The 12,866-nt window shown below is 30.6% G+C and overlaps 1 protein-coding gene and 1 pseudogene across 1 annotated transcript; one reads left to right on the top strand and one right to left on the bottom strand.

Moving 5' to 3' along the window:
* Window positions 1-5,412: 5,412 nt before the first annotated feature.
* LOC100802306 (U-box domain-containing protein 35) lies at window positions 5,413-10,043 on the top strand. The gene is made up of 7 exons (XM_014767551.1): window positions 5,413-5,563; window positions 5,974-6,071; window positions 6,259-6,380; window positions 7,096-7,287; window positions 7,859-7,904; window positions 8,806-9,225; window positions 9,312-10,043. Exons 1-7 carry the CDS (start codon window positions 5,413-5,415, stop codon window positions 10,041-10,043), a joined length of 1,761 nt encoding a protein of 586 aa, XP_014623037.1.
* A 1,899-nt stretch (window positions 10,044-11,942) lies between these two features.
* On the bottom strand, window positions 11,943-12,866 carry LOC100801769 (expansin-A6-like; annotated as a pseudogene).

The following is a 12,866-nucleotide window of genomic DNA, read 5'->3' as shown; positions in this document are numbered from 1 at the left end:
TGTGCTCTTTGCTTGCTTATATAGACGTCATTATTATTTTTTAATATATAAAGTTGTCATGTATATGTTATATGTTTCTTAATTTATTTTATTCTATCTAATTAAATTAATTTTGGACTACCATTTTTTCCTATCAATTGTTTGAAATTAAAATTATATTTATATATATATATATATATATATATATATATATATATATATATATATATATAACTAAGAAACCGTTGGCAACTCAGTGTTGTTGGCTGTATCGCGGAAATGATAGCCGAATAGAAAATGGTGTAAACAATATTGTTCATGTGCATTTTGAAATTGTCAAATTGAGACAAAAAAAATAAGGGATGTGAATAACATTACTTTTATTTGATTCTTGCAAACTATTACAAAGGACCAATCATTTGACTAACTCAATTCATACCATATCACTTATCACGTAATCACGTTACTTATCCATTAAGTTTATAATAATATCATCATTCTTGATAAAAAAAAAGAAGTTTATAATAATATCATTGCGAATTAGCTACAGCTGTTTTTTTTTTTCCATCACACCCTGGATTTTGCGATTAATACTGTACTTCTTGGTCTTACTTGTGAACATGACTTGCATGAAGACATTAAACTATATGTTTAGCTGGTATTTTAAAAAAGAGTAATAATACACTAAAGTAGTCCATCAAATTATAAGTTTTTATTAGTTTTATCATTATAAGTTATAGTTCAATTTAGTTCTTAAAATTGATAATATACTAAATTTGGTTTATAACATTACAAAAATAATCAACATGTTAGGAGCCAAACTCACTTATGCACCATAAAATTAGGATTTAAATGAAGAGGTTATTCCGATTTAATTTCGAATTTAGATTTATGTAATTGTGTTAAATATGTGAAAAAAGAATTTTATCATTTATAGTAATTCTTGTGTTTTTATTGGAAATACATTTGGTATATAAAAAAAATTAGAAACTGAAATTTCTTTTTCATAATTTTAGAGGACTAATTATTATTTTATAATTGTAGTTTGCAAGACTAATTCGATATATTACTTTAAAAAAAATATTATTTTATAGCTTATAGCAGACACTAGGATGATATGCGGTCGTGGCCGTGCTTTCCGCGTGAGACCATAAAAATATTACTGTAGGATCTAAACAAATTTTGAGTGACGTAATTGCATTAACATGGAAAGACAATGACAAGTAAAGAAAAAGATGAATAGGGCTATAATAAGAAATGTTAATAACATTTTTTATAATTAAATAAAATTTATTTGATTCTCAGATAAAAAAATGATTTAGCTAACAATAAAAGTGTAATGAAAAAGGGTAAAAAAGGAGATATATTACCAATATACTTTTTTTACCTTTTTTTTAAAGGATACTTTTTTTTATTACCGATATACTTTTTTATACCTATTAATATTTGTTTGCTATTAAGTAAATTTTATATATCTCTCACTAAATAATGTGGGTTTATCTTTCTTTTTTTTATCATTCAGAAAACAGGTTTATCCTCTATTACTCGATAATAAAACAAATGTTAAAAATTATATTACTTGTATAGATGTTTAGGGAAAACGTGTTATATAATGTTTGTTTTATGTGATCATGGACAGCTTGTGATTTATGGTAAAACAAACCAGCGTCTAATAGATGGAAGGCTGTTCAATTCTTTCGCCGCAAGCATTCAGTTTGTGTAGGCCATGTTTTCTGTATCTAGACAGATTATTGTTTGACGTCTTTTTGTTTAACCGGTTGGCCGTGCTAGCTATGACCCTATATACAAGGAACACTCATTGGAATTTTCCTTTATATTTAAAAATTGAGTAGTATAATGAAATTTTATGCATTAAGTCACGTTTGTGTATTTCACTGGGTTTGAACTTTGAATTAAAAGAGACAGCATGCATGGCTAATTTGAATCTCAACAATATACCTCTTCCTAATTTTTTATTTATTTTATAGTACAGGATCGACTTAAGATTCAGACAGTACAAATAAGAACTTTAGGCTCAAAAAGAAAAGAATATAATTTATTATTATTATTAATATACTTAAAAAAATTATTATAAAATTATATTTAAAAATAAATTTTAAATAAAACAATGATAATTTTAATAAATTATTTTATGAGTAAATAAAATATTTTATTTTTAAATTTATTTTAGATTTCTCAAATTCTTGAGTCGACTGCACTCAATGTTGAGGCAATGGATTAATTGTAAGTAAATATTCACCAATTTTATTTTTCTTATTTTGAATATCAAAATCAATAGTGAATATCAATATTCAAAATTATTAAAGTGAAGCCTATAGTGTCGTGAGGAATGAAATCTGGACAGGTTAAAACTTTTTTTTTTCTTTTCCCGATACAAAGACAGGTTAAACTTCTTTCCCAAGAAAAAGGAAATCTGCATATAAGAAGGAATCATTGAAATAGAAAGTTAAAATTGACTTCGAATATAGAACTAACACTTTATGAAGAAGTAGTTGTCTGTTTAGTATATTTTAGAGGATAAAATATAATAAATCATTGATTAGAAAACTAATAATTACAATTGTAATAAAGTGTATTTGATTAGGTATGGCAATGAAACTTGTATTTATGGGTATCTGACTAAATCCGTTTTGATTTTGATGAGAAATATTTGAATTGACCGGATATGAATTTGGGTTAAGAAATTATTTGACTTTTTTAATCGGGGTCGGGGAGGGAATGTCACTACTCGTCTCATACCTGCTAGATGATAAAATTATTAAAATTTTATTAATTACTTGTTAATTTTTTTTATAATTTTTATATAATTTTAATTTTTTTTTTCTTGATGATTTTTGTAAACAAATGCGCTGCAAATACAAGTAGTTAAAAATAAATGTGTAACAATCAAATTTTTTTAAATAATATTTTCAATATAAATTTAAAAAAAACTTTTTTACAAATTTGAACCGGGGACGGGGATACCGAATATCTGGCGGGTACGAAGATGGGGTAACAAATTTTAACTTGTCAAGTATAGGATACGAATATGGGTATATGTTGGGAATTCGAGATTCGGGATTGGGGAGTCAATACCCATCCTTGCCTCCCCCCGTTGTCATGTCTACATGTGATTGTCTATGTATAAAATATTATAATTTTGTGGATTAAAATTGTAGAATTATAAAATTAAAATCATATTGGATAAATATGGTATATAATTCACAATTTTGTAATTTTGGTGGATTAATAATTATTGGATTCTTGTTACGATCAAATATAAAAAATGTGGTATTTTGATTGATAAATATTAGTTATTTGGACTTGTGATGTAAATGAAGTATATGATGAGTTTTTTTGGTGTAAAAGTATATGATTAGTTGAAAGGTCTTTACTTCCACCATGATATAAACTTATTCGTTGTTGGTACTGTGAAATTTAGGTTAAATTTATAGTCAAATCAAATAAGAATGATTAATTTTTTTTATTTTAGTGTTTATTATTAGGAGAATAATGAGGATTTTAACATAATTTCACTTCTTGATCAGCCGGATTCAAAAGAAGAGAAATTATAAGTACTTTGGAGGTACTTTAAATATCTCGCTAAGCGTATGATTATTGTCATGACTATTGATATTAATTGTGGTCTAATCATCCATACTCATGTATCTGATTAGAATTTAGGCATTGGAAAGTGTTTATTTTCTAAAGAACTTGAAAAGGGCATCTAAATGAATGTCTAGGAATCGAATGATTTTGTTTAACCTATTCATGTCTCTCTATTCTTAATGTAATTTAATATTTTATCTTTGCAAAAAAATTTAAGAGAGAAAATAGATAAATTAAATTTTTTTACTTGAGGAATCAAACTTAGAGTATTAAAGTATGTGTGAGTAAAAACTGAAATAATATTACATAGAGAAAAATTATTAACAATTTCATTGCAAGTAGTTTGATATGCTAGGTCCAACATATTTGTAGTCTGAATTAACCTTAGCATTAAAAGTGTTTGTTTTCTGTCTCTCTTATTTGCAATTTTTTCCTGTTTTCAATAATTTTATTTTGCTTTTAATTTTCCATCTCTTTTCTTTAATTAGTTACTTGAAAATATGGGATAAATCAATCTAAGTATAAATAAATCTATGTAGACTCCACACTTGAATTTCTATTTTGCTTTAATATTAGACAATCGTGAGATATAAACAAACTCGAGCTGCTAGATATAAATCGAGAAGATCTTTTTTATTCATTTATTTGCTTAGAGTTTTGGATTGAGACAATAACTAATCAAGATTCTCTCTAATGCTTACATTAAGATTGTGAACATGGATAGTTCTTCCAAGGTATACTATACACATTCTAAATCTTCTTCGATTAATTTGTGTGATATAAGAACATGCCATAGACATAGTTGTGTATATATACTTGAATTTTATTACATCCATCGATTAGTATTAGAATTTAGAAATTAATCAAATTATTATTTAGATCCAATGAACCATAAGTCCATAACCTTTTTCCTCATTTTAATTTTTGGCTAATTAAATTGGTAAAAAAAAATTAGTTATTTTTATATCAAAGGATGTCAATAACTAACAAGACAAATTCAAAAGATCAATCAAATTATGATTTTGTGTGTTTTCAATCTTCACTTGAAAATTATTCTTGTTAAAAAAAATTCAAAATCTTGTCTTTACTATAACTTTAAAATAGTTTTCGTTAATTATTCTAAGGAATAGCAAAATTATTTGTTTTGTTTGAACAATTGTGAGCTCTATTATTTTATGGGCTTTAGTTAGTATTTCTCAAATAAAAAAAATATTATTTCGTATTTTGTTTGAGGGATTCTCTATCCTATATTAATGCAATCAGAAGTTCCAATAAAAATTGTATTTTTTTTGTTCACTAGATAATTTGAATTAACAACATATTTTTGGAGGGTTAAAAAGTGATTATAGACATTCGTACTTATACCAACTGTAAGGCATGCATCTTGTTATGTTCCCCTGAGGTTAACATATATAAGTAGGTTCTGCTAATTACGTCTATTTTGAAATCATCAACTGTGAGGCACACTGTAATATCGTGAGTCCCCCCTATTTGTCTTGTTAACGTTAACCTCATTGTTGTCATTCCAAACATCACTCCAAGTCCCAATTCCATTTATGGGTTATATGACTGCAGTTTCAATACGCTAAAGTTGGGTTTGCCGTTAGATCCAACTAAGATATACATGTAGAGAAGAGGCCAACTATTGAATTGTTTGGGCAAGGAGAACATGTTTCAAACAAGTTAATATACAACTGTCTTCAGATGTATTCCCGCCAAAAATAGTAAAAGGGTTGAAAACTCCATACACGTGAATTAATGGTAAGATAACCATATTGGTTATTGTTCATAGATTTTTTTCTCAAACAACCAACTCTCTTAATTATGGGTTCAAATGCAGGAGAAGAATCTACCGTGATCGCCATTGATAGCGACCGGAACAGCCCACACGCCGTCAAGTGGGCTGTGGAACATCTTTTGAAGAAGAACGCTTCTTGCACCCTAATTCACGTTAGAACCAAGACCTTGTATTCACGTAGCTATTCTTCTCCTCACCTCTTATTATATTTGCCTCAAACTTGTAACAATATATTTACCCTGTGAATAAAACGTAATACGTACATTATGTTTTTAATTAATTGCTTCCATAATCATTCATATAGATAATAGATTATATTTAGGCAAGGTTTTAGAAGACGAACTACAACTTCAATTGTGACTGCAACCTCATTTTTTTGAATCTTTAGGATTGCTTTGAAAGTGTAATGTAACTGAATTGGTCGTATTTGTTAACAGTTTTATACAATATTAAGAATTACAAGAAAGTTGAAATCGCGGTCACAATTTAAACTTTTGCATACATGAGCTTAATTTCTATATGGACAATTAATTAGCTTCATTTTTTAGGATGTATGGATCAATTCTTTTTTTATTATATTTATGCAGATGATTTTGAGGTTATCCCTAAACAAGGTCGTCCGCCGACAGAAGAAGAATTGCACCATTTTTTTCTTCCCTTTCGAGGATTTTGTGCACGAAAAGGGGTGCGTAATAGCCATGATATAATTGCTTAACTATAAATTAAGCACCTTTGAAGTCTCCTCTATGTGCTAAAATTAATTTAGTTTTATTGCTGAACTTCACAAGTTCAAACTCCTGAATCGTCACTTTTAATTAAAAAGGACCTATGTAATTATCATAGTTGATGATTATGAACTTTGAATATTTCAGATCGTAGCTAAGGAGTTAGTCCTGCATGGCATTGACGTTTCAAATGCGCTAACTGATTACATCATTGACAACTCTATCAACAATCTCGTTGTTGGCGCTTCCCGCTGGAATGCTTTTATAAGGTCCTTCTTTTTCTCTCAATATATATACTACCACATGCAATTTGGACACACATTCTTCTCAGTAGTGCTAAAGCGATACAAATTAAAAACTTCACTAGAAATCATTAAGGATTGCACAAAAGATTTATATATATATATATATATATATATAAGTAAAGTTTAGATAAGAAAAGACACCCTCCCTTATAAGATCGGGAAGACTACCAAACCTCCATGAATATTTATAGTGGAATTTATAAGGTCACACTAGTATGATTATAAGACTTGATCAGATGTGTCATAAGTGTTTATATGGATTGCACAAAACATTTAGCAATAACAATGACTTTTTTTAATAAACTTCCAAAAATATACCCAAGACACTATATATGCTCTGTATACAAAATGTCATTTCCATATTTTGGCAAGATTATATAAAGTGAAGCCTTTGACCATTTACAATTACATGTCTTTTCCTTTGCCATAGCCCATAGTTAACAAGAAAGACACTCATATAACACCCTTTGCTTGATTCAAAAATTGCAAGAAACAATTATCTTGCTTCTTATTTTCATCACTTCTTAATAGAATATTGCACCTGTAATTTAATAAACAACTATCAAATTTTATCCTATTTTTCCTGCTTCTGGAAAAATTGGGTTATTATTTTTATAAGCTTGGAGGAAAAGACTTTTTCTGTCTCTGAACAAATAGTCTTTCTAAATGTCGACTGCAGGAAATTTAAAGACGTAGATGTGCCAACAAGCTTAGTCAGGTCTGTGCCAGAGTCTTGCACAGTGCATGTTATATCAAAAGGAAAAGTTCAGAATATTCGACGTGCAGATCATTCTCAAAATATTAGTAACGCACTATCAAAATCTTTGAAAGGTATCAGGGGAAGTTTTCGGTCTGATGAAGATTTAAACAGGTGCGTGCACAAGTTTTACACTTAGAACTTCCACATTCCTTTCAGCTATTGTGTTCAAAATATTTTACAATTTGATGCTGGAAAAGAAAATGTTGATGAATTATCTAGTTGTTATCCTGGACTTGTGCATTAAAATTCGTAACAATACTTTTCCAACTTATCTGCAAGCCTTAATTGTTTACTACAATTCCATTAGCTTAACATAAATATATTGAATTATTAAAAGTCAAATATAAATTATCTACTTGTGTTTTGGTAGAATTTATTATATAAATTTCACTATTTTTCTTAAAAATGTTTCTTATTTATAACTTATAAAACTGTAATTATTTTGAAATATCTCTATAAATTGAAAATAAGTTTACTATATTTTTATTACACATTATTGATAGTTAAACTCTTAGATTCTACGCAAGTGAATCGATTACTATTATCAGATTAATAGAGACAAAGGAGAATACTGACGAGTGAGAGTTAATAGGTTTCCCATTTTCATAAATTTTTTGCTTTGCTGATCCTGCTTTGGTTCTTACAAGATGCTGTTGCATTTTTGATACTATTATGTGTACAGAAAATCGGTCAAGTATGGACATAGGCAAGGCTCAAACAATGATGGGGTATCTTCGGTGACATCACGTATGACCAATGGAGAGACTACCTCTCCAAAACTATCAAATGAAAGTTGCTCCTCACAAAATTCATCCAACCGAAGTTCCGTCACGGGTGACACTTCAAAGCTGCTTGGTTATCAATTGATTGAGACGTCACATGAAAACCAAGATGTAGTCGAAAATTCAGGCAGTTACACTTATAGGAGCAAATCTTGTAAAATATCCCAAGTAATATTGCATTTTATACAACTTTTATATGACAAGGCCACTTACTTTTAGCATAATTTTACACCTTACAAAACAATAATTTGGCATATATATTTTGTAATCTTGTCCTGCATATTAAAAATAGAATGGGGCATGAGGGTTAGATACATACCTCCTATTTGGCTATCATAAAATATACAGATAAGCATAAAGTAATTGGCCTTGTTATGCATACTCATTTCTTTCAATTTATTGGCTGAACTCACTAGACTGCAATTGTTGAAACCTAAAAGTGATTAATCACACAACAAATTGCTCTCTAGTCAACTGAGTGGTTTAATATGACATTTTTAGCTTTCCTCTAACACCTACTTTGAAAATTGCATTGAACAGTTTGGTTGTTTTGTTTTGCTTTTAGTTCCAATATTAAATGTTGCATTGGCCTTGGGATTTTTTGCACATTTTTCATTCATAAGTGGATTATTAAAGCTTGGTTATCTTACAGCAGAGCTTGGAAATAGAAAAAAGGAACCTAAAACTAGAACAGGAGAGAAAGACAAAGAAGTGTAATTCGAACCATAGGGAGACTGCAACAACAACACAGAAGGTAGTATTATGTAATAAATTTAACTTCACCCTATGGCTTTCAGAGTAATACACCAAAATGGAGAATTTAAAAAAGATTGGTATTGTCATTTAGGCAATGAAGCATGAAAAGTTTACGCAAGAAGATGTAGTTAAAGCTTGGCTTGCTGAAGAGGCTACATTGAGTTTGGCAGAGGTAAAAAGGAAGAAAACCAAGGCAGCAATGGAGTCAGCTGAAATGTCAAAATGCCTAGCAGAAATGAAGAGCCATAAAGGAAAACAAACTGAAATAAGAGCCATGCATGAGGAAGAAGACAGAAATAAAGCATTAAATGCAAGTGCACATAACAAAATTTTATTTAAAAGATACAACATTAAAGAAATTGAAGTTGCAACTAATTACTTTGACAATGCCCTCAAAATCGGTGAAGGTGGTTATGGGCCTGTTTTTAAAGGAGTGCTTGATCACACTGATGTTGCAATCAAGGCCCTCAAACCAGACATATCCCAAGGGGAAAGGCAGTTTCAACAAGAGGTAACCATACTAGTCACTTTATAAATTTTTTTATTTGGAATAGGTTAGCATTTTCATTTATTATTTTTCAAATTGGTACATGACAGGTTAATGTTTTGAGCACTATAAAACATCCAAACATGGTTCAACTTCTAGGTGCCTGTCCAGAGTACGGATGCCTTGTATATGAGTACATTGAAAATGGTAGCTTAGAAGATCGCCTCTTCCAAAAAGATAACACTCCAACAATTCCATGGAAAGTTCGATTCAAAATAGCATCAGAAATTGCCACTGGCCTTCTTTTCCTTCACCAGACAAAGCCTGAGCCGGTTGTGCATCGTGATCTCAAGCCAGCAAACATTTTGTTGGACCGCAACTATGTGAGCAAGATCACTGATGTGGGTTTGGCAAGGCTAGTTCCCCCTAGTGTAGCCAACAAAACCACTCAATACCACAAGACAACTGCAGCCGGTACATTTTGCTACATTGACCCAGAATATCAACAAACTGGACTATTGGGTGTAAAATCAGACATATATTCATTAGGTGTAATGCTGCTACAAATTATCACCGGAAAACCTCCCATGGGTGTCGCACACCTTGTTGAGGAGGCTATAGACAAGGGTAAACTCCTAGAGGTGCTTGATCCAAATGTCAAAGATTGGCCACTTGAAGAGACTTTATCATATGCTAGGTTGGCTTTAAAGTGTTGTGAGATGAGAAAACGGGATAGACCAGACCTTAGTTCTGTCATTTTGCCAGAGCTGAATCGACTCCGAAATCTCGGAGAAGTAGCCATTTACACTGATATTGTACCCGCCAAACAGGTTAGTGACTAACTTGTTGAATTTATTTACACCTACTTATGCTTTGATCAAAACCCAAGTTGATAAAAACTAGTTAGTTTGCAAAACTTCAACATCATAAGTATAGAAAACAATTTTTTTTTAACAAGATGCACAATATATAGTACAAGCCATTTCTAGAAGTCCCTTTCTCAAAATTTGTGGCATTTGCCAAAGATTAAGCTAGATAAAACTATGACATAAAGCTTATCATAACATGTAAATTTCCTAGAAGTTCCTTCAAATTATAATTTTCTATCATGTACAACCAGGAACAAAATGAATAACAATCCTAATATGGAAATAGAAAATTCAACGAAGATCCATGTAAGAAGGTATAAACTCCCCAAGTCCAAAGCCAACATGTGGAACATGGTACGTCATTCGTGGAAACCAGGCCTCTTACCATCAATTGGAAAACATGTAGGGAAAATGAACATGAATGATGCTTATCAAAGCTGCTGGTCATTTGCAGATGGCGTTGTCCCAACAAAGTCTTACTGCCATTTTAAACATCTTTATCAGAAGTCATGAGTTCCTATAATTAATGTCTTCTTTCTTATTAGTGGAAATTGTAGCAAGGAACATCAATAGATGACCCATTTTCCTGTTAATTTTTTTCTTACATGGGGAGTTCTAATTAATCGAAGTAAGAGACAAGGAGAATTGTTATCACCTAGCACTCTCTTTCCCTTGTTCACTTTGTACAGTACATCTACTTATAATCTTCAATTCCATAGTGGTATGCGCCTATAACATTTTGTCATTATATATTTGTATAAATATGAATTAAGATCAATTGACCACATTTATTAATTATATTCGTAATATTTGTATTAGTAAGAAGTTTAGACATGCTTAGTTAAGGAATTATTTTGAAGAAAAAATTACTAACTTAAAAGTTTTAATTTAATAAATTGTGTTTTACAAGGTCAATAGACAAGTTAGTTAAAAAGTTGATAAACAAGTTATTAATAAAGTTAGAATGCTTAATGAAACTAACTTACAAATTAGAATATGTTTGATAAGACAAATTAGTGAATAGGAGAAAAAAATGTTTTTAACATAAGAATTTTACATCAATTTTTGAAAAATCAATATAGTGTATGAGAAAGTAACAATTTTTTAATATTGAAATAAAAATTCTACTATGATTGCTTTCGAGAATATTTTTTTAGATTATTTGTACAATGCAATAATCACAAAAATTACTCTCAATGCAAAAGTCTTATTAAGATTTTTGAAAGTTGTGTAAGACTTTTAAGACTAATTTTTTAGATTGTTGCGCAGACCATCTAAAAAACTACTTTTATACCAATTCTAGAATAATCATTTTAAAATATTTATTTTAATATTAAAAAAATCACAATTTTTAAAGATTTTATTTCATTGCACAAAGAAATAATGTAGAAAATACTTTTCAAAGTTACACTAACTACACTTAAGATTTTGTGAAATTACATAAGCACATTTTGTTTTTTTTATTCCGATACTAATTCTCTTAATTTTTGAAAAATATACATTCACATCCGTTTATATATTATGCTGATCTTTTTTAGTTGTTTAAAAAATATTATACTGAATTTTCCTAAATGGAGGTTATTGTAAGAGTAAATAGACATTTTGATTCTTAATTTTTGACTCTTTTTATAAATTAGTCTCTATGTTTAAAAGGTAAAAAATAGTCTTTATTTTACTTGTACAAATAATTTTCTACTGTTTAAATCTAATTTTTATTATTAGTAATATATCTATGTAACATGTATTTATCCACTAAGCAAAGGTAGATGACAAGTCTTTAGCCTGAATTGAAAATTTTAGGCCTGGGCTACCCTTTTTGCTTAGCCGCTTCAGCATTTCCTACACTAGTTGGACCGTAAAACTTCCCGTGCGAACCATCAATTATACATTAATTAAAAAAAATATGAAACCCACCAATGAGAAACAAAAGTCAAAAAACTTGTCACTGACTATTTTTTTTTTTTCTTCCTCTGCAGTAAAAAAGATCAGGATCTAAGGAAGCCAAAAAGGAAATAGATAAATGGTGGGAACCCAAACAAAAAGAAAATAAAAGAAAGTAAAGGGGGTGAAGCGAGTGTTCAGACACGGAAGTTCTTTCTAGGGAAAGTTTGACCAAATTGCCAATTTGATGGAACAATGTTCCAAGAGGTCACTGGCGGTGACTCTGAAGGACAAAGCCTGACCCACCAAAACGGCGTTTGACTGCCAGTTCTGCTCATTGCCATCACTCTGAAGCGTGCACGATATCCCCTGCACCCGCTACGTTGCTGATCAAAACCAGGTTAAAGTAACGGAAACCGTTTATTGTGAACCTGATCCCACCATGCTTCCTACATGTCACCCCGCGGAAGCCGACAGGTACGATGCCGGCGCGGTATTCGGCGATTTTAAGGAACATGGGCATGGCGAGGTCGAAGTGAGGGCGAGGAGGGTTGCACCAGCCGCCATTGTCGTTTGGAAGAGCGTAGTTAGGGGGACCGAAGTTGTTGGCGGTGATGAAGATGGAAGGCTTGCCGGAGTGACACCACACCACTGCTTGTCGTTTGCGCATTTGATCTCAAAGCACGCTCCGCAGCTCAGCCCGCTGTTCAAGAGTGCCGTGCTCAACGCTCCACTCTGTACCCTGGTGTCTTTTTAAATTTTGCATCAAAGTCGTATGTGTCACAGGAATAATTTATCACTTTAAATAATCTATATGATATTAAAATTGTTAATAATATATCTCACTGAGGATCAAAATACATATTCGTTATCAAAACCTCATGGTAATTAGTGTAATTTTCTCTACTTTTTATG

Source organism: Glycine max, chromosome 15 (assembly GCF_000004515.6).
Source record: "Glycine max cultivar Williams 82 chromosome 15, Glycine_max_v4.0, whole genome shotgun sequence".
NCBI classification, from domain to species: domain Eukaryota; kingdom Viridiplantae; phylum Streptophyta; class Magnoliopsida; order Fabales; family Fabaceae; genus Glycine; species Glycine max.
This window is presented reverse-complemented; position numbering and strand designations above follow the sequence as displayed.